Consider the following 21203-nt stretch of genomic DNA (forward strand, 5'->3'; position numbering starts at 1 on the left):
TGAAACTCTTCTTGGGGTGACATTTTAATTAAAAAATTACTAGAAAATAATTTTAAAGTCCATGAATGATAAAAACGTTTTATTGCATGCCACAACTTACGAATATTTAATAACAATAACATTACCAGTAATAACAACAAGTAAGCGTACAAAAATTGTTAGATCCACCATACAGGTTGGATAATAATACACACAAAAAACTGGAGGATAATGATGGTAGAAACGCAAAAACAAAAGAACACTGAGACTGTAATCCAATTTTTATGATTTAAAAACATCGGTCAGTTTATCAATATCCATAGTCAAAGTTTGTTTTGTCCCAAAATTTCTGCAATAGCAGGAGTTGTCTGCGCATATTGCCCAATTGTATCCCAATCTATCAAAGGCCGCTCTTTTAAAATAAAATTTTCATGAATTTTTGTTATTACAAACAGTGTTTATTTATTTACTACAAAATTTTGATAAGGTACACTTAACATAATTATTACACACCAAAGATGAGTACCTTAAAAGAACGTTGATTTTGTTTAAGCATGAAAGTACTTCAACTAATGTTCATTTATTTAAAAAGCTAGAGAAACTGAGCTCAGATAGTAAAGTTTACATTTAATCTATACATGAATCCCATTGATTTAAGGAGGTTAGATACAATCTTTCAGAGGGGTGGTGAAGCGGGGTCAGGGGTATGGGAAGCTCACAGCATTACCGACAGAACGTAATACAGCATATTCTTATGGAAAACATGCATCCATCTTATAAACCTAACCAAGTTTTCATTTTTGTTGCAAAAAATCGTGATTTTCTCTTTAATTCGTATGGATACTGACAAAAATCATAGGATAATATGAATCTGCAGTATTTGAAGTATCAAAGTATATTTTTTGTCGATTTTTTAACTATTACTAAGGAATGTCATTTTTAGGTCACAACATTGTTCCCATAACAGCCCGTGTTAAATTGTTCATTTTTTATTTTGAAATATCTTAATAACTACATGGCTGAGATTGCCCAAAAAAAAGTACGTTTGTTTTTCATAACACATAGAATGAATCAAAAATTAAATTAGAGCCCCCAATTATTGTCGATGATATGTATCCAACCTCCTTAAGCTACGGTTATTTGTAACTATGAGACTTACAAAAAGGTGAAAGCGTACTTGACAAGACTTTATGTGATCAACACTTATTGTGAACTTTGAAATATTAGTGCATCGTGAGATTATTGGAGATTTTGTTACTTTCTTGACTCTATAAGCAACTGTACGGACGCTCATCCAAATGGATTTTTACATGCTTTATAAAATTACGTTGGTTACTAAATAGCCTTTGGCAAATTCACACTGACCATAAGGTGTGCCAGTGTGGAGGCGCATGTACCAGACGAAATTGATTTTTCGCAATAGTGTGCGGAAAACACCTATTTTCTGCACACTTATTGCGAAAAAACTTGTACGCAACTCGTGCGGAACGATTTTCTGCACTTGTTACGTAAATAACTATTCTGTCTCAAAGATTCTGAACAATATGGGCATTAAAAAAGTTTCTCCTCCGTATGGATCTGGATGTGCCTCGTGAGATGGATTTTCTGTCTAAAAGATTTGGGACAATCTGGGCATTTAAAGGGTTTCTCCCCCGTATGGATCCTCATATGCCCCGTGAGATGGATTTTCTGTCTAAAAGAAGCGAAGCAATCTGCACATTTAAAGGGTTTCTCCCCCGTATGGATCCGCATGTGTTTTTTGAGATTTCCAGAGTCGATGAACGGCCTTTGGCAGATGGAACAGTGACAAGAAGGTATGCCAGTATGGAGGCGTGTGTGCCTCGTGAGATGGTCTTTACGCCTAAAACATTCGGAACAATCTGCGCATTTAAAGGGTTTCTCTCCCGTATGGATCCGCATGTGCCTCGTGAGATGGATTTTCTGTCTAAAAGAAGCGAAGCAATCTGCACATTTAAAGCGTTTCTCCCCCGTATGGATCTGCATGTGTGATGTAAGGGTGGTTTTCTGCCTAAAAGATTCGGAACAATCTGGGCATTTGAAGGGTTTCTCCCCCGTATGGATCCGCATGTGTGATGTAAGGGTGTTTTTGTGTCTAAATAATTGAGAACAAAATGAGCATTCGAAGGGTTTCTCTTCCGTATGGATCCGCATGTGTAATGTAAGGGTGGTTTTCTGCCTAAAAGATTCGGAACAATCTGGGCATTTAAAGGGTTTCTCCCCCGTATGGATCCGCATGTGTAATGTAAGGGTGGTTTTCTGCCTAAAAGATTCGGAACAATCTGGGCATTTGAAGGGTTTCTCTTCCGCGTGAATCTTCATGTGTAATAAGTGATGGCCTTTTTGCCTAAATGTTTTGAAACATGTGGAGCACTCGAAGGGTTTCTGGTTTGAGTGAATAAGCTTGTGCATATTGAGACATGTGATGGTGGAAAAAGTTTTTCCACACACCTCGCAAAGGACTGAACTTTTTTTTATGCTCTCTTTGTGATCGGAATTCTCTTTACGGCCCTTGTACATATTGGTAAATAATTCGACTCAGCAGATGTTTGGATAACAAAGTGAGAAAATTAGAGATATGTCGTCACTGGATGATAACGATATCGTTCGGTGTTCAGGGATTTGATCCAAACTTCCTTGTTTTCTACAAATAAAATAAAAGTTTATTAATTTTTGATAATTTGAATCACTACTTATAATAGATGTTTCATCCTCTTAATTTTATCAATTCAACATATCTAGTACAATACAGTCTTCTTTGCTTATTGTTACTGTCTTCTTAGATTTTATGTATGAACAACATGCACTCATAAAAATTAATAAGTTCATCTGTAACTGTTAGTTTTAATAAATTCATAACCTTTTGGTTAAATAAGTTATAAAAAAAAAAATGTTTCGCAATTGGATCCACAACCTAAATAACAGGAGTCATTTGAAGTAAGTGTGCGCACTCGCTCTGTCTCAGAGGGACGGATAGGGGGAGAAAATTTGTGGGTGCAACTTACTCCTTCTATTACGGAACATTAGTTTATGCAAGAAAAACCAGGTCCCTTTGCGTCATTGCCTTTTCTCATGGAAACAAAAAAATCATACGTTTCATCAATAATTTTTTGAGTCACTGAAGTGTGTCATTTTTTTTCAGCTGTGTCATTTTATCTATAGGTAAGTAAAATTTTTTCATGTCCTCAAAATATTTCAGTAGATCGTCCAACAAAAATTTTGAAGTTGGATTAATTTTTCGAAAAGTTACAAACATTTCTTTGAAAAAAAACCTCTGGAGGTAAGTGTGCGCGTGCGTATAGTTACCTTTTGTTAAGAATTAATGAATTTGTTGTAAAGAACTCAATCGACAGCGATTTATTGATGGTGTCTGTGTTCGTTCAGCTTTCATTCACAATACCACTAAATAACATAAAAAACCCCTGATCGTATACTTATTACTGAACAACAAATTGCTCCAGCTAAGCAACTGATGATGTGTGGAAGGAGTAAAAGAGGTGCTGCAAGTGCACTAGGTATCAGTGTATCTTGCTCGCGAAAGAGGCTGAAACTTGGTTCAGCTGCATGTATCAATGGGTCGATGGACCCCAACTTTCAATGAAGAACAAGAAGCAGAATTTGTAAATCACGGCAAGGATATGGATGGAAGATTTTTTGGATTGACCATAACAAATCTGCGACGCCTGGCTTACGAGTATGCTGCAGTCAACAAAATTGCAAATCGCTTCGATGACAACTGTAAAATGGCAAGTCGAGATTGGATGGATTGTTTTTGAAACGCAACAAACAGTTAACTCTTCGCCAATCGACAGCAATCAGTTTAGGTCGAGCTATCGGCTTCAACAAAGTTCAACGAGTTGTACGTTTTTACAACAATTTAAAAGAAGCATATGAGAAGTACAATTTTTTTACCGAATCGCATTTGTAATATGAATGAAACCTATTTGTTTTTTTTTTCATATTAATGTAATACTAATTATGCTCATTCTATGTGATTCCAGTAATAAGTCGATCATCTAACCTCAGATTTTGAGTTACTTTGAATATTAAGTTTTGCATCATTATTTGATTCTTTTTCATGCAGTAATCACTTAAGTAAGGTTATTTGCAAGTGTTTTCAAAGTAATTTACTTTTTTTACTTAAGTATGAGTTGTTATAACGTCAAAAATTACAATAAATAAAGTGTACATTCTTTCCGCAAGTGCGTACACTAACCTCACCCGAGTTCATACAGCCAGCAATGTAATATAGGTACTGCGCACATTTACTCGCAATTCGGGTCAATTCGGGTTAATAATTAATTTATACAACAATTTAGGCTAATTAAAAAATTTCTATTATGTATTTTTTTTCACAATTATATTGATCATATAAGTGTGTCAACGAAATATTAATAATACGCGGGAAAGACACCGGGAAATAGATATTTAAAAAATTATTAGTTTTCCGAGATACCTTGTGTAAAGATGACGGCTCTGCCACGATAAAACTGATATTAACACCGTACTCTCTTGCTCTGATCTGCTATTATATACCTATACTTGTGTTGGACTTAAATCTTTATGTTTGTATGGTTATGTACGTACAGCGCATGCGCACTTACAATACCTGTATACCTGAACAAAACAATTCCCACGTTCGACGTTTTACTCACTGTTTTCTCAAAATTTAACGTGTTGACCCTATCTTTTTTTTTTTAAGTAATGGATTCTTTATAATTAAAAGTATATGTACCAATTCGACTTCTGGGCCCACAGCTTTTTATTGCAGTACAATAGTCAATATAATTTCGGGTTTCATAAGGTTTTACGTGTTAAAATTACGAATTTTCACAAGCGGTTTTCTTGAAAATGAATATGTTGACCTACCTATTTCTGTTTCATCAAAAAATCTGGGTTACTTTTTTTACGTAATCTCTGAATTTCAGAGCTATCCAGCATTTTATTCAAAATCGCCCAAGACTCCTTAACTTTGAACTTTAACCTACGGGTTGATATGCTATTAACGTAGGTATAATACCATTTTCTAAATCTTCATCTACTGATCCTGGAAAATTATTTTGTCCAAAAGTGCGCACACTTGCTCCGAATGACTTTAAATCAAGTTTAGTCATATAATATAAAGTATAAAAATAAAAAGAAGAAACTAACTCAGTTAAAATTTGCATACACCATACTCTATGTGTATTTGTTGCATTATAGGCCATTATAACATTTCGTAATACTGAAACAGATTTTAAATTTTTTTAAATAAAAACTTACTATTCTACGTTTAGATGTTCAATCTTCACATCGAAAACAATCGTTGTCGTGTCTAAGTACTGGTCGTACGGGATTTTTTAAATTGTACAGATACTACTTAGTTCTTCGATGACTTGATAAATATTTTGGTTTACTGATACAAAAATTTGTAAAAATATACATGCATACACTATACAGAAGTGAAGTGTATTGTATATTATTACAATTTGAAATTTATAATATTCTGAAATTTTACTTCTTGCGGACGAGTGGAAAGCGATAACGGGTACAACTTAGCGTTCAAAAAGCTACTGATATCACAATATATGAGGTGATTTCTACATCTATAGCCTACGACGAGCGATAGGAATGTTTATTGTATAATAATGACTTTCAACTGTACATGTAGTCAGATAATTTCGAAATGGTATCTCTTTGTTAAGTTGGTCTGAAAAATCATGCATCGTGTTATAAAAAAAAAAATTTTTAAATAAAGGTATAATTTGGTTATGTTAATAGTATTTTTAACAATCCAGTCATTACAAATACTATATTTAAAAAAATTGTTTGTATATAATCTAATAGTTACCTCCGATAGTAGTATAATGCAATAATAATTATGATATTTGTAACAATAGGAGACTATCGTGATGATTTTTTGAAATAAATCAGCTGTTTTAATTTTTTCAGTTTATAAATAAAATATGTATCGTAGAGAGGAGAGCAATTGAGATGTGTAGTAAAATCACTACGCTATGTAATCGATTTACCGCTTTTTTATGCCATATACATATGTTAATGAGGTAATCAAATGTTAATAATGAAAGAGTTTCTAAAACATCAAGTAATAATGATAATTTATATAATAAAATACGATTGTTGTCACACGTTTGTCGTACTATTGTCCGAAAATTCTAATCCTTTGAACCCATTTCCTTTTGTCATGTTAGCTTTGAAAAATCCAATTTCCAGTTTCAGTTGCCAAGAAAGAATGCTCAGTTTCACTTTTTTTTCATCAATTATAACTCACTTTATATGTATAAATGTATGATAAGTAACTGCAAGATAATTTAATTCCAAAAAACTTAATTAACATTTATTAGAAACAAAACAAAAAAAACTTAACTTCCTGAGAAGGAGGTTCCTGATATGATTCCTGGTTGAGGTGCTTTTTTGTTTCTGTCAGTATTTTTAGTTGACTGCATGAATTTATTAGGTGCAAATATGAAAAAATTTCGCAAAAATCCGATATTTATAACATATTTAGATTCAATCATGTACGAAGACTACGTACTGTATGTTAAATTTTGTACGTATGCCATTAAACTCATGTTTATAGATGATGGAAAGAATAGTTATTTCATCAAAAATTTGAATATTAATATTTTGAAAACATACATGATATTGGCAAAATTTTCTTGAAAGGACTGAAATTCCTTCATACGAAGAAGGGACATGGGAATAATGTTTTTGTGTTGCGAGAATAAAAATTCATTCGCCGATAGATGCATAACAATGTGAGACTCTTCACCCAAGATTTGAAATTCGGAAAAATATTATAGTACAATTCAAAATTTATTTTATTTAAAGCGAAAGTTTTTATAACAATAAAAGTAAAAAATGTGATCCACTATTAACATTAGCTGTTGATGTATGTACACGAAGAGCTAAAAGTGTTAGGAGGATTTAAAAATTAAATAATAATAAAGGCGTAGGCTACTGATCTAAATTTCATTGTTTGAAAACGGCAGCCAGCTCATCCATGTCAAATGTCAGAAATTGTTGTGCCACCAAGTTTGCGCAATAGCACATGCCACCTGCGCATTCTCCCGATTTGAATCCCATGGCACTGCAGCCAGCTCTGCACATTTGAGTGTCACATGCAGCCGAAGCTGTAAAATTTTTATTAATAATATTACAATGATGATTATTACTGTTTTTATCGGTTGTTTTTCTATGATAATCATTTACAGGTAGCAAAAATTTTGTAAACGATTCAAAAACAAGTGGCTAAATTTGTGAGTACATGACTATACACATTTACACATAATCTAACGAATTTATCAGAGCAAAAAGTTTGATTAATACATACATATTGTGATGTGCAAAAAAGTTAATTTTTTTTCTACAAATAATTAAAGGTATTGAATATAGAAAAAGATGCACTTTAAAAAAATTATTTTAAGACATTCGTATAAAACTTTGGCAGCATAAGACATACAATAATGAAAGAGGATCTATTTTTTAACATCCACTAAATTTGTGATGATAATTTTGTCATGGAATGTCAGTTTTATAATTTGATTGCCGAAAACCGTTTTTTGAACATTTTTTCGTAATTCTTGTGATAAACAGTGATTACTTAATTTTCCGTTTAAAAAATGAGTATCATAAAAAAGTTTTAGGTAAATGAAATCCACAACTTCTCTTTGAAATATACTTCTCTGCAACGTTTAAAAAAGCTAATTAGTATGTTGGGTGGATATCTAAACAATAAAGCTTTTATATGCTTTGTCTTTTTTCCTATCAACTGACACCTGACCGAGATAGAGTATGTCAAAATAAGGAAGTAAGGAGCATACAATGTAACAAAAAAAATTTTTTGTAGTAACTACGAGCTTATTATCACATTCCATAAAAAATTTAGTATGTTAATTTACTGTAGTCTGATAGCCCACGCTTTGACAGCCTCTATCCTTGTCAGTTGTTTATATTGGAAAAGAAAAAAAATCACTTTTTAATTAATTTTTTTATCCATCTAATAGGCCAAGTAAAATAAAAAATGTCTTAAAACACTCACTTAGAGCTTAATAGCATCCAACATACCTAAGGTATTTTTTGGAATTTTATGATACAACGAATTAATTCTAAAAATGATATCAAATACTTGGACTACATTTATATTGGGATAAAATTTTTGGTTCACTCCCCAAGTACAACATTTATGAGTAATTTACACTGTAAGCTCTTATAAAAAAATAACCAAGGAGTAGTTGTATGTCAAACGATTTTGCAATTTTTTAAAATTAAATATATGGAAAATTTCAACTTACAATAAGCGACCAGAGCAACGAGAAGTAAAGCGAAAAGAACGGCCCTCATATTTGCGGTTTTTAATTGGTTTATGGACTATTCGAGTCTAAATGAATGGCTAATTGTGTTTTATTGCAGCTCAACGGTGCTGCTTATATACGCCAAAATAATCCAAAAAGATCTAGATTATCTCACTGATAATATGTTTACTAGAGAAAGTACGAGATGTGAAGATGATGAAACGAACGATAATTTGGGTTATCTGTACGTGAGAGACGAAAAGTAAGAGGTTCTGTAGACACGAGTAGAGTGTCCATTTTTTTTTTAAATCAGAGTAACTCTGTCTAGTACAAAAATTGATTGATAAGAAGACACTATAACAACAATAAGCAATATTACATTTTACTTATCAAATTACTTTTTTTCAGTACGGCGAAGTTGGTAACCTCTTTTCTCATTCTAATAAAATTAGTTTGTGCACAAAGATCACAATCGAATCTTATTTTGCAACAAGTATCGATATTGAATTTTAGGTGCGTGTAGTCACGATTGAAACTTAGGTATTTTCCCTTTTTTTTAACATAAGATTTTGTTAATTAATTGATTATAAATATTAAAATTAGATAGCTTCGATGTCTCAGGGTTGGTGCGCTGCCCTCCTAGCCAAAGAATCTGCAAGGGGTCATGGGATCGAATTACGTTAAAAAATTTTAAGAATTTTTTCTCAGACTTTTTAGATAAGATGAGTATCCAGGATAATGCAATACCACTGATCCAATTTTTAAGACGATCAGTGAATTTTTCCGGATGGTGTACGTCTGGAACCCAGTGGGTTCCCTTCTGAAAGGGGAGCCAACACCTGGCCAGGTTATCAGTAAAGTCACTATTAATTTAAAAAAGGGGGGTATTTCGGTAAATTCAACGGATCTAGGTAACTCAGCTGTTTAGTGTCGCACCAAACAAGGGGTTCATGAAAGAAAACCGATTTGCAATGTATTTTCATAATAATTGTATTACTTAGTCATACCTTTCAGTGTAGCATAGCTTTAAAAAAACTATAATTATATAGGACAGCAAAAAATAAGTAGTAAAGGTCCAAATTCATGAAGACATACTCTGTAAATATTTTTGCTGCGGAATTACAATCAAATGTCCTAATTGCTTTAGCATATTTGGACTTTTTTCTAACCTTAAAAAACCATTAATATTAAGATGAAATAAAACAAAAAATATAACTAAAAAGTCCTAATAACTAAGATAATTAGAACACTTTAATTTCGTCGCCATTTAATCAAAGGTTTTGATACTATTCGCTATGTGCAGTAATCTGGAATAGCGCCACCTGCGCGGCAATAAGTAGGTGATACTAGATAACACGATTACGCAGCCTGTTAAGGGATGAAAACTATGTTAATTGTTTTTTGTGATTTTAATGCATTTTTTATTCTTGTAGTATCGATTTTCAGTGACAAGAACTTGTTTTAAACAGGTAACAACTATTATTTTATAGTTTAAAAAAATGTATATATAGAAACAATGTAATAAAAATTGTTTTCTGTTTAATACAAATCCTCAACACTAAAAATCCATACTTTAAGTAAAAAATGCAATAAAACTACAAAAAGTATCCAACAAAGTTTGCAGCCCATAACAGGCTATGTAATCGTGTTATCCAATACACTTGCATCGTATGTTATATAATTTAATAAATGATTTATTTATCGATCCCATAACCCTATAAGTTTTTGTGCATTTTAACCGGTCCAGTAACTCCACCAATCTGGTGTTAGGTTGCGCTCTTCCATAGAACATCACGGTGCAAATAACCTCTATATTTTTCATTTCTTTTAACGCCTGAAGCTAAGGTTCTAATCCAACATCTTCCTAACCTAAATTAAAACTCTTATTTAATCTAACATCACAATATTTTTAACTCAACAAACTTTTCCATCAATATTTTCCATATTAATTTTCCTCGTACCGAAAATTCTCAATTCCAGTGGCCCTAATAATCTTAAGATTTCTACTACCCCATAACACCCTAACCTGATGGTACAAAATACATCTCTTTATGTATAAAAGGTAGGATTACAAAAATCTTTTAATATTTATTTAGTTCGGAATCCTGCTATATTAAATTTGTTGGGATTTTAAGGTTAGGTTGGGGGATATAAAGTTTAAACCATACATTAAAGGGGTACGAGTTCAGGAGAATAATAATAATAGTTATAATAATAATAATAATAATAATAATAATAATTTTTCATCTTTTAGTTATTTCAAAGTTGTAGGTTTATTAAGGCTTCAATATTGAGTCTCACTTTATCTAAATTTTGAGGGTTTTCGAGGTCAAAAACATTTCCAGACTGATATTCAAATTCTACAAGATCAAAAAAAAGGAGAAAATTCAGATGAATAATTAGAACAACGGAAAAACTTTAAAATTTTTAAAATATACATGTTTTTTGTCAAATTTTTTTTCAAGAGACTAAAATTTTTAAAGCATAAAGTACTAAGTATTTTAAAAAATTACTATGATATGATTTGAAAAACATTTTATTCAAAGCAACTATTTACATATTTATGTTCAATAACAAATAAAATGTGAAAATGTTGAATTCATAACGCAGAATAAATGATGATAATATGTGTCTCGACAGAATCTCGAAAACAATAGTACGTAAAACTTCTGATCCAAATTTTTTATGGTCTTAAAATGGTAGCCAGCTCGTCTATATCAAATGCCAAAAATTGTTGTGCCATCAAGTTTGCGCAATGGCACGTGCTGCCGGAGCATATTCCAGTTTTGTATCCCAATGCAGAGCAGCTGTTTCTGCACATTTTAGCATTGCAGGCAGCTGAGGCTGTGAAATTATTATTTGTTTTATTATGATGATTACAGGTAAATTATTTATATAACTCATATGTTTTTTAAATCGACCATGCATATTTTTATCTCATTTTTATCTTTATTGATTTTTTTATTAGCAAAATTGTTACCCAATATTTTTCGAAAAATTGCTAGACAGACAAAATAAAATAAATAATTTTTTTGAAAGCATCTACGTTTCCGAATTAACATCAATAATTTTATTTAAATATACTAGGTGTCATTAGACAATAGATTGTGAAAAAAAAATACTACATGTTTTTTTCCCCTTTTTTTTCGTGAAAACAAAAATCGACTTAAATGGAGCGTATACAAGTTGAGGCGTGGGGAAGCTTACGACACCAAACTATAATGAATTTAGTAAAATAAAAATTAACGATGATCATACATCATACACCCCCCAGTCCTAAATGTTGACACAGTCTATTTTTACGTTTTTATTAACAAAAAAATAAAAAAAAGAATAAATTTTTGATAATCCACCTGAAAGACGAACTAAAAATAAACAATTTTTTCGATAACTTGATAAATTGATCTTGTGTATGATAAAATTGTTTACGTTCTGTTAAAAACATGACTTAAAAATTTTGTAATATTTAACGAATGGATTAAAAATTTCAACTTACAATAAGCAACCAGAGCAACCAGAAGTAAAGCGAAAAGAACGGCCCTCATGTTTGCGGTTTTTAGTTGGTTTATGGACTATTCGAGTCTAAATGAAAGGCGAATTGTGTTTTGCGGCAACTTAGTGGTGCTGCTTATAAATGCCAAAACAATTCGGGTAAATCTAGATAGGTGTTATCTCGTTGACAATGAGTAGACCAAAAAAAGTAGTAGGTATGGTGATGAAATGAACGATAATTTGGGTAATCTGTACGTGAGAGTCGAAATAAGTGAAGCTCTAAACACTCGAGTAGTGTATAATTTTGTAGATTAGAGTGATTATTTAGTACGAAAATTGATCGATAGTAATAAAATATAATAACAACACAATATTTTGCTTGTCAAACCATGTTTTTTTTTTTTGTTTTTTGTTTTTTTAAGTATCGCGAAACTGATAACATCTGTTCTGTTCGTGATGATAAAATTTTGTCTACAGTGATCACAATCAAATATTATTTCACAACAAGTTATCGGCATCGAATCTTGGGTACGTGTGGTTATATACGATCAAAGCTCATAGTTATTCTTGCTATGATTGTTTTTTAGAAAAAGTTTGACAGCATATATGCCTGTAAGTGAATATTCTTATTTATTTAATAAACTTAAAATCAGTATAAAAATTAAATTTGTCAATTAAAATGTGCCTCATAATACCTCGATGTAAAATTAACTGTAATACACATATTTTTTCAGTCATGCTGTACATGTGTGTGGAAAAAACACATGCAAATATTATTATGTTGTTTTTATCAGATTGACGATATTTTAATACTCTGTAAGCAGATTTGAATGTGTACATCTGAATTCAGAGTAAGTTCAGAACTCATTTTTTTATTTTTAAACTGAGAACCTTTTCAAGGACTACGATTTTTGAATGAATTTTAGTTTAGGTTAAAATTATTATTTTTAAACCAAAAATTTTTTTTTGTAGCTATACTTAATACCATAAAAATTACTTTTATTGTCTTTCATTACAGACTTAACAAATTTTAATGAAATTACGCACATAAGAAAGTGTTCTAGAATATAATCTAATTTAAAAAAGAGTTTTATCGGGTTATTCGTTTATTTCAGTAAAAAATTTTTTTTTTAATGTAATGCATTATGTGTGCTAAGAAATTTTTTTTAAATACCCCCTGTACACAGTACTTAAAAAAAATTATTCACAGTAATAACAATGAATTACAGTTTCAAACAAAACAGTCACATTATTTGAAAAATTATTTAAATATTTGATATCAAACATTTTACATTAAATTTAAATAATTAAAATATATTTCGCTCATTAAACAAAAAAGAAAAATTTAATAATGTATTGTGATTAGTGATGATTAAAATAAGACGCTTTATTTAGAAAACAAAAATGCACATCAAAGAGTTGGAAAAAAAAAAAAAAAATGTTACTCATGTCGAGATTACGAATGATTCATGTCAATTTCGAAAAAATATTGGAAAAAATAAATCTTGTCTTGAATTCTTGATTTTTATTTTTAGTGCAAAATGGTAAATGGAGGTGAATAAATAACACAATTTAAATGACAGTTGTAAATAAAAATTTATTTTTATTTTTATTTACGAAGGTATATGAACATTTTAAATTATTAAATGGTTAAACTCGATTACCAGCATTGGTAACTGCATTTGTTTTTGTTACGGAGGCTGTAGCGTAGACAAAGCTGTGTGAAACTTATTCACTATATTTTGCGAGATTGTCAGTTTACTTACATTTTCTATTATCCCATGGAACTTCAAAGCAGACAAAAACATCTGAATAAAAATACATACTAGAGAACTTATGCATATTGTAATTTTCTTAAATATATACTAAACAAGTATCTATGAAAAATATCATCGCTTTCATTAGAAGACCGTTTTTTCGACGTAGTAATAGCATCAAAATCAAAAGTATAACATTTGATTTGAATAGAAAAACAGGAAGAACAAATATTTTAAAAAATATTACAGCTTTTCAAGCCAATTGTGGCAAATTATTTAAACAGTATCGATCATACTTTTTTTTTTTATTTTAGATCCGTGATGGAAACAAGAAGGTTTGATTCTATTATTTTGGATGAGGTAATAAAAATTATAAGCATCTACAAATTTCTAAGTAAGCATCAGAATAAACGAAGATACGAAAGACAGGTCATTTACATTTTTTTTAGAAAAATTAAACAAACAGCAGGTGATGGCTGTAAATTTTTTCTTCACTTTATTTAATAATTCTGAAACTTCTCATCACTAGAAAAATGAGTTTTAAATGGTAAGGGGTTCATGTAAATATTTATTCACATTTATTGTAAAATTAATCATTGATAAAAATCTTTTTTCACCCAATAAGACATTCATCTCTAACTTTTTTGAGAATTTATTTATGATATCTAAAAATTTCACTTATGAGCACTTTTTAAGGTTTCCAGTAAAACCTGAAAACTTATTTGCTTAACATCTGTAAATTTGAAAATCTTGTTAAAATTATTAGACTGCCACTTAATATTACACAAGAATTTTGATAAAATCAATGTTCTTGAGGACTACTTTTTGGTATTGTTTTGAAACTTCAAACCACATAGATTACAGTCTCGACTTAAGATAAGACAAGGAAGAATTAACATCAAGATACTCTTAGCATCTCGCATAGCTCTACGAGGGTTATTTTCACAAGTTGAAATACAATTTTTTTTCTTTTTAATTCAAAAATAAGATTTAAAAAATACTGTTTAAAATCTTTCCATATGTCTGATAGCATACATTGCTGTCTTTCTTACCGTCAGATAAGCTATCACACGTTGATATCTTATTTCACAGCCCGTAAAAGTGTTTTTTTCCACGAGGTGATTCAACAATCTGCAAAGCTAACTATCTTAGAGATGAAAAAAAAAACTTTTCTACGATAATGCTGCTCATATTTTTCAAACGCCATCCAACTTGTGTATTATTATTTGCCTTACTCAAGTACGTAACACTTGTGGTCCTAAATATTCGAGAATCAATATTTTTCATAACTGTCAAATAACAAATACAAATGTATATGATATACAAAAAATAAATTAAAAAACGAAGAAAATTTGAGTACTTCTTACCAATCCTCCTCCACGTCCGCAAATCAATCGGATTTTACAAGTACGTACATGTCCGGTGGTGAATCTCGAGAGTTTTTTTTCCTAATAATAAAGAGGATTGGGCAGAGGAATGCATGCCAAGGAGTTGGTACTAAAGGAATCGACTCGAGCTTGGGACCTGTTTCGATTCTGAACAGTTGTCAGGTCGGTGTGATTTTTCACTTTGTATGAAAGACTATTGGGATGTTTTTAAAATACAAATTTACAAAACCGAGCAGCCATGCAACAAAATTGTAAGTTTATTCGCTTTTAAATATACAGTTCTCGAACGCTTCAAAGTAAAAATCATATGTTAAAATTGCACACAGTTAAAATTTACAAAAGACGATGAGTTTTCATCCAACGCGGTTTTCTTTTCCCGCAGCCGCTTCTTTACGACTGTTCCAGTTCACCTGTGACAAAAAAAAAAAAAAAAAAAGAAAAAGAAAAAACGTTCAATCAATTCCAAAAACGCCACCCGACTTCTCGACAAAAACAAACTCACCTTGCTCAACAGTCCGACCCTATTTATCGACTTTTCCAGGTTTTCCAGAATACTAAAAACCGAGCGGCCCTGCTTCGCCGGTTCCTTATCGCGCGGCTTCGTCTCGGTCGACGATCTCGCGGCGCCAGCCTTGTCGCACAAGTCCTCGTACACGTGAATCGCCTCTCGTACACTCCCCAACGATCGTTTCACCCTCTTGGCTGCCGGCTGTTCCTTCGGCAGCTTGAAACTGTCACTGATCAATAAACCCAACAAGGCTTTTGTATAATTATTAAGTATTTCTTATTGTAAACGCTCGTTTTTTTGCATTCGTTAATTTATTAACGTTGAATTTTGAATTAAGAAAAGGTGTATGGCCACACAGGATACATAGAAAGCCCGTGAGAAGACCGCATAACGACTGATCGAATAAGGGTTGGTTTGGGGGTGCTTTTGCTCTCCTCGGCAACTCAGGGAGTTGATAAGATGAGGAGAGCCACGGAGTGTACGGTTTGTGCACAGACGCGTCTCTTCTTTTTCGTTCGAATTAATTGACAAAAGCGTCGTTGCCGACGTGACTTTTTTTGGTTATTGTTTTTCCTTTCGCTAAAAAAAAACGAACGTCAGTATCTTGCGGCGAGCATTTCTGCCAATACACAATCAACTGAATTGGTTAATAAATCGTTTCCTTAAAACCCGTTCTTTTTTTTTTATCACAAGGAGTTGATAACGGCTTTCATACACCGAGAGAATAATATAATAAAAATTACTCTGCTAGAATGGTAATCTGGTAGTCTAGAGAGACTTTTTACTATATGTAAAAAAATAATTTTTCGTGTTTAGAACAGTAATTGTTGTTGTAAGTACAGTGATTTTTACTCTTTGTACAATAGAAATCATATTGTCCAGAATAATGGTAAAAATATGGTTGGCCAAGGTAAAAAGTCCCTAGACGGGGGAATGGTAAATTTTTATTATATTTTTCTCTCGGCGTAGTTTCCAAAGAGAAAATACGTATTGCGTAGCAACGAGGGTGCCTTACCTGTGCTCCTGACCACTGCGCTTCGGTGGGTTTTTAGCTGCAAGACCCCTCGTGGCCCGCACTGTGGATGACGGTGTTCTCGCCCAATTACTCGCCAATCGGTTTTCTTTGGGTTCATTGGGCAGCGTGAAGGTTTCGTTCAGCTTAGTGGCACTGCTCGGGAGAATATATTGTGACCTATTGGTGTTTTAATTTATTTTTTGTTTTTTTTCTTCAAAGAGTATAAGCGTCCCATAGGTACCTGAGATACGCGCGTTTTGAGGTAGTTGGGCGGTCTTTTTCGTTGGCGGGGCGCTTCGGAGGGTTTGCGGGGACCTTTAAAGCCGACGTGGGTTTTTGGGCGAGTTTTTTTACCACTTTCGGCGAACCACTCGCCTGAGAAGCGACCGTACGACCTCCAAGGCGAGATTTAACGGTCATCGTTTCTCTTGAAATGCTTTTTCGAGAGTTGGTTTTGCCAATCTCCGTTGATGAGCTGTTGGGGTTTTTGTTGAAGGACAAGCTCCGCCTGAGCGATGGTTTTTGCGAACTCATTGTTCCTGAAGTGATCCTTTTGGAGTTTGTTTTATCAGTTGCTGCTGTTGAGCTTTTAGAGTTTTGATTGAAGGATAAGCTCCGTCTAAGGGGTTTTTGCGGTGTTTTGTCCTGCAACCAATGAAGCTTATGTCTCAATGCTTTCAAAATAAAACGTGAAAAATGTCCGTTTTTACCCGAGCCAAAGTATCTCGTTTAAAAAAAAGGTAACGAATGATAACTATAACGACAAGGACCAATAAATTCCAGATTTTATATTTATCGTTTACATACATTATACGCTATTAGTACATATTTACAATAGATGTCAGTTGTTATTTTTTTATATTCGTGAAATTTGAATTTATCAATATAAGTTTAATTTCATTTTAAAACTAAATGACGGCAAATAATAATTTTTATACATGAGTAGTTACTCATAATTATTAACATGTATTGTCAGTTACTCTAAAATAACATATCAATTAATAATAAATATTATAAGCAATAATTTCCAATTAGTTTTAATTCACAAAACTTACAACCAGTTTATTTCATGTATGTATATTTATCACTTTTTGGGATGCTATTTGGAACAAAAAAATAAATAACCTTGTAACAACAGGTATTAAATTTTATTCTCAGTCCCAAATCTGGAATTTATTTATTCTTATTATTGGTTATAATTTTTTTTCTTTTTAAAATTTGAGTTGAAAAATATGATTTAATTTATTAATTAAATAATGTTAATAAACAATTTTTATGAACAATCAGTTACAATTCATAAAAATGATATCAAGTTTTTCCAAAATTGTGTAGTAATTAATAAAAAATAGTGAATATTACAAGCTGTGAGTCTCAATTCGTTAAAATTCATAAAAGTCATAAGATTTTTTATCTTCTTTATGGTTTTCTGAGATGATATTCAGAACGAATATATATAAACCCATTGACTGATAATAACTAATGTTGAAAGGAATTGAATTTCATCACTAAATCTGAACTTTATTAATCATTATAACTGATCGTCAGTCATTTACTAAGATGTTTTTTCTTTTTTGTGTACTCACAGAAAGCTTGAACGAGTTCGATGATTTAACGGTCGGTTTTACGGGTAATTTCTTTGGTTTGGCCATGACTTCATTTCGGGTCTTCAATCGCGAAGGGACATTGAGTGACGTTGTTTTATTTGCCGTGTTTTTCGTCAAACTACGATTATTGAGGGGGTCATCTGATTTGTTTCCTTTGCGTCGGTGTTTGTTTGTCAAACAATCATTTGGAAGACTCCGCACGGCATTGCTTCCATTTTTCTTCGTTGCTGTTGGTACCAGTGAGTTTTGGGGCAATGGACCAGTCGTCCCCTCATTGTCTGTGTCAATGCTCATGTCATTGTCAGACAAAGGTAAGTCATGGAAACTTATTTCTATGTCCGAGATCAACTCGTTACTGAGACTACTGGCTACCAAAAAAATAAAATAAAAGAGGACAAAAACCAGGAGCTGTTTTTTTGGAAGTTACGAGAATGTAAATAATTGTATACGCGTAGCAAATTACCTGAGATAAAAAGATTCATGCTCCTTGTTCTGATCAAGTTGTTGCCTTGGGAAACAAAAAAAACAAAAAAAAAGAGTGATGAAAGACTTTTATATAAACTATTAGGTGTACATTTTTTACCTGTGTAAAAAGTATGTAATATCATGTAACGAAACGTTGTACATACTTTTTTTTTTTTTTTTCTTACTTATTTAATTATTTCACTTTGTAAGTGTTGAATGTTGCTTGTTTTACAGTCCTTGCTGACAAATTAATTTTTTAAAACTTTTTTTCCATACTTACGATTGTTTAATAAATTAAGAATGTAAAAATTTTTTTGATAAGATCTAATATTTGTATTCTTAAGTGCAAGCATATAAAACGACAATTTTCAAAACTGCACCTAAAAAACTGATTTTTTTTTTGTGTAAATTAGAAAAAAAAAAATTTTTTTCAAAATAGCTTTTAGCAATTTTAGTTCTAGTGAAATTTTTCCTTTCGTAGAAACTTAATTGTGAAGCTTTAGATAAGTATAATAAAAATGGAGCTAAACAATGAATTGGAGCCCAATGCCCACACGGTAGAATGTATACATTAGGAGACTTCCTATTAAGTGACAAATTTCATTTTTTAATCATATACCCACTGAAATCTCGACAGAGTGGCCAAAAATGCAAATCTGAATCATAAAACTTGGATAAAAATTAAATTAATAAAGGTCATGGAATTTTGAATGATCTAAAAAAGTAATTTTTTTAAAAATGTCATGATGATTTTTAGTCCACTTACAAGATTTTTTAAATCATATTGATTGGATTTAGAAATGATCACTGAATTTTTTAGACTTTTGTTAACTTGAACGTTTTTTAGGTTTTTCTATGAGAATAAAAATAAAAAAATAAAAACTAAAAAAACAGCAGAACTTCTTTAAAATTTTTTTTGCCTGTAAAAAATCCAGTAAACGGTAGTCCAACACTCCTCGACGTGGTTTAATAATTTTCAAGTGCATTGATGATTATTGTGACAATTAAGAATTTAATTTGAGAGGAAAAATTTCTATATGTATTATTCTTTCTACTTTTTACTGGCCATATTTTAAAAACAGTTACAACATTAAAAATTTGTTCGTAACCATGAAACACACAAGTAAATACACTTGCGTACTTTTATAAAAATAATACTATTATTATAATACACGATTCAAAATAATGACCGTATTCGTTGAGATTCACGGTTAATTAATGATCCACACCAATAACTGGACTCGAGATACCGTGTTGTTTCCCCGACAGTAAGGCGTGAGTCCCCAAATTTTCAGCGTAGCTGTTTCATATACAAGACACGCCCTGAAATAGAAGGCGTATAATATAAGAGGTAAATCCAATACATCGGCTCATTATGTTGTGATGTAAACAAAAGAATTTCGCTAAGTAAACCCACTTTCCGAAAAGTCGCACATTGGGTGGAAAATTCGTGGAACGCAACCCACGGATCACTTTTATATCCAGCTTTACCTATATATACATAAACTATACGTTACGTCCGATCAGACGTACATTGCAAAGCATGAGCGGCTGGGACCTCAAATTATCCTACAAATAACTATAGTCAGGGATCACTTATTGATTTGAAAATGCATTGCATATTTTTTATTTTTTTTGTAGTCAATACATCGATTGCACGTCAAAATTTTATCCCAATTTTTTATTCGTCGCTAAACTTGATGTTCGAAAACAGAAGGCACGTAAAAAATATGTCTTATATATTCGATACCTGCAGTACGAAGTGAAAAACAATATAGAAAACAGAAGTCATGTCTTGTCACCGGGGAAACACGGTAACCAGAGTTCGAGTACTGTGCACCAAACCGGTGTACTGGCCCCTCACTGTTGCCTCAGGAACCGAAGAGTAGTATTTTTTTTTTGTTTGAAACCTCCATTCAATTGATCAATTCTAATTTTACCAAAATCATATGCATATAATACACGTATGTTCTTAAACATCAAACTTTTGTTGCATTTCGTAACGGCTTTAGGCGTGTGTTGTCTTTGTAAAAACGACAGTAAAAAGCGTGCAAAGCTCTCCCCCCCATCGCCTCCACGAATGTGGTAAAAATCCATACGGAAGAAGTACACAAAATCCTCTCACCTTCAGAACCAGCGAGGCGATCGCCCTGCAGATGAGCGTCGTTGCCACCGCGGGCCATTCGAAGCACCTGCTCGTAAGGATCCTCGTGCTCTTCGTGCGTCCGATGTTCGTTGCATTCAACCACGAAATTCGCCTCAAAGGGATCATACAGCCTGTCCTCCTCGACCAGTTCAGGGGCAAAGCTCAGCCTCCTCTTGGCGAGCGCGCCACTGCCGGGGACGCTGCACGTGGCGAAATCGTCGTCTCCTCGAGCCCGCACTTGGGGAGTGTGCTGCAAGTTGGTGGTGAAGTCGATGAGATCGGCCTCCGGCGGCTTGAACATTTTTTCACACCCTTATGTTTTTCTTTTTTTTTTTTTTTTTTTTTTCTGCAGGTATATACTTGCACTGTTGCAGGATAAATATGTATAATTTTGTAATTTACACTCGCGCGCTCACAGAGCCATCCTCTCTACGTATGTGTATACACTGCTTCTCCATCGGCGAGTGCATAGAAATTTCCAACAACTTGAGCGTTAAAACCATACACTTGTATATACCTATATTGTTTACGTGACAA

General features: G+C 32.3%; 3 protein-coding genes across 5 annotated transcripts; all 3 read right to left on the reverse strand.

Moving 5' to 3' along the window:
* Positions 1-1178: 1178 nt before the first annotated feature.
* LOC149373168 (uncharacterized) lies at positions 1179-5331 on the reverse strand. The gene is made up of 2 exons (XM_089597698.1): positions 5260-5331; positions 1179-2641 (listed from the first exon to the last, which is right to left on the reverse strand). Exon 2 carries the CDS (start codon positions 2515-2517, stop codon positions 1531-1533), a length of 987 nt encoding a protein of 328 aa, XP_089453824.1. The 5' UTR covers positions 2518-2641; positions 5260-5331; the 3' UTR covers positions 1179-1530.
* Positions 5332-10964: 5633 nt separating this feature from the next.
* On the reverse strand, positions 10965-11893 carry LOC106645809 (uncharacterized). The gene is made up of 2 exons (XM_014361754.2): positions 11788-11893; positions 10965-11135 (listed from the first exon to the last, which is right to left on the reverse strand). The coding sequence occupies exons 1-2, from the start codon at positions 11834-11836 to the stop codon at positions 10975-10977; spliced, it is 210 nt and encodes a 69-aa protein (XP_014217240.2). The 5' UTR covers positions 11837-11893; the 3' UTR covers positions 10965-10974.
* A 3274-nt stretch (positions 11894-15167) lies between these two features.
* On the reverse strand, positions 15168-21117 carry LOC106645805 (uncharacterized). Of its 3 annotated transcripts, none has more exons than XM_089597665.1 (7): positions 20646-21117; positions 18519-18563; positions 18035-18423; positions 16693-17096; positions 16452-16604; positions 15431-15665; positions 15168-15338 (listed from the first exon to the last, which is right to left on the reverse strand). In XM_089597665.1, the coding sequence occupies exons 1-7, from the start codon at positions 20965-20967 to the stop codon at positions 15282-15284; spliced, it is 1605 nt and encodes a 534-aa protein (XP_089453791.1). In that variant the 5' UTR covers positions 20968-21117; the 3' UTR covers positions 15168-15281. The 3 variants fall into 3 exon arrangements, with proteins under 3 accessions (XP_089453791.1, XP_089453790.1, XP_089453789.1); XM_089597664.1 differs by having other exon boundaries at positions 15431-15659; positions 16452-16628; XM_089597663.1 differs by having other exon boundaries at positions 16452-16628.
* Positions 21118-21203: the final 86 nt, after the last annotated feature.

Source organism: Copidosoma floridanum, unplaced genomic scaffold (assembly GCF_036245765.1).
Source record: "Copidosoma floridanum isolate Cflo_tuat_1 unplaced genomic scaffold, Cflo_Japanese_pri ptg000035l, whole genome shotgun sequence".
Classification (NCBI taxonomy): Eukaryota; Metazoa; Arthropoda; class Insecta; order Hymenoptera; family Encyrtidae; genus Copidosoma; species Copidosoma floridanum.

Coding starts and splice junctions, on each gene's coding strand:
- LOC149373168 (XM_089597698.1), bottom strand. CDS start 2,517: ATGTACAAGGGCCGTAAAGAGAATTCCGATCACAAAGAGAGCATAAAA.
- LOC106645809 (XM_014361754.2), bottom strand. CDS start 11,836: ATGAGGGCCGTTCTTTTCGCTTTACTTCTGGTTGCTCTGGTTGCTTAT. Junction 11,136..11,787: donor GGTTGCTCTGGTTGCTTATT/GTAAGTTGAAAT, acceptor ATAATTTCACAG/CCTCAGCTGCCTGCAATGCT.
- LOC106645805 (XM_089597663.1), bottom strand. CDS start 20,967: ATGTTCAAGCCGCCGGAGGCCGATCTCATCGACTTCACCACCAACTTG. Junction 17,097..18,034: donor CGAACTCGTTCAAGCTTTCT/GTGAGTACACAA, acceptor CATTGGTTGCAG/GACAAAACACCGCAAAAACC. Junction 16,629..16,692: donor TCAAAACGCGCGTATCTCAG/GTACCTATGGGA, acceptor AAACACCAATAG/GTCACAATATATTCTCCCGA.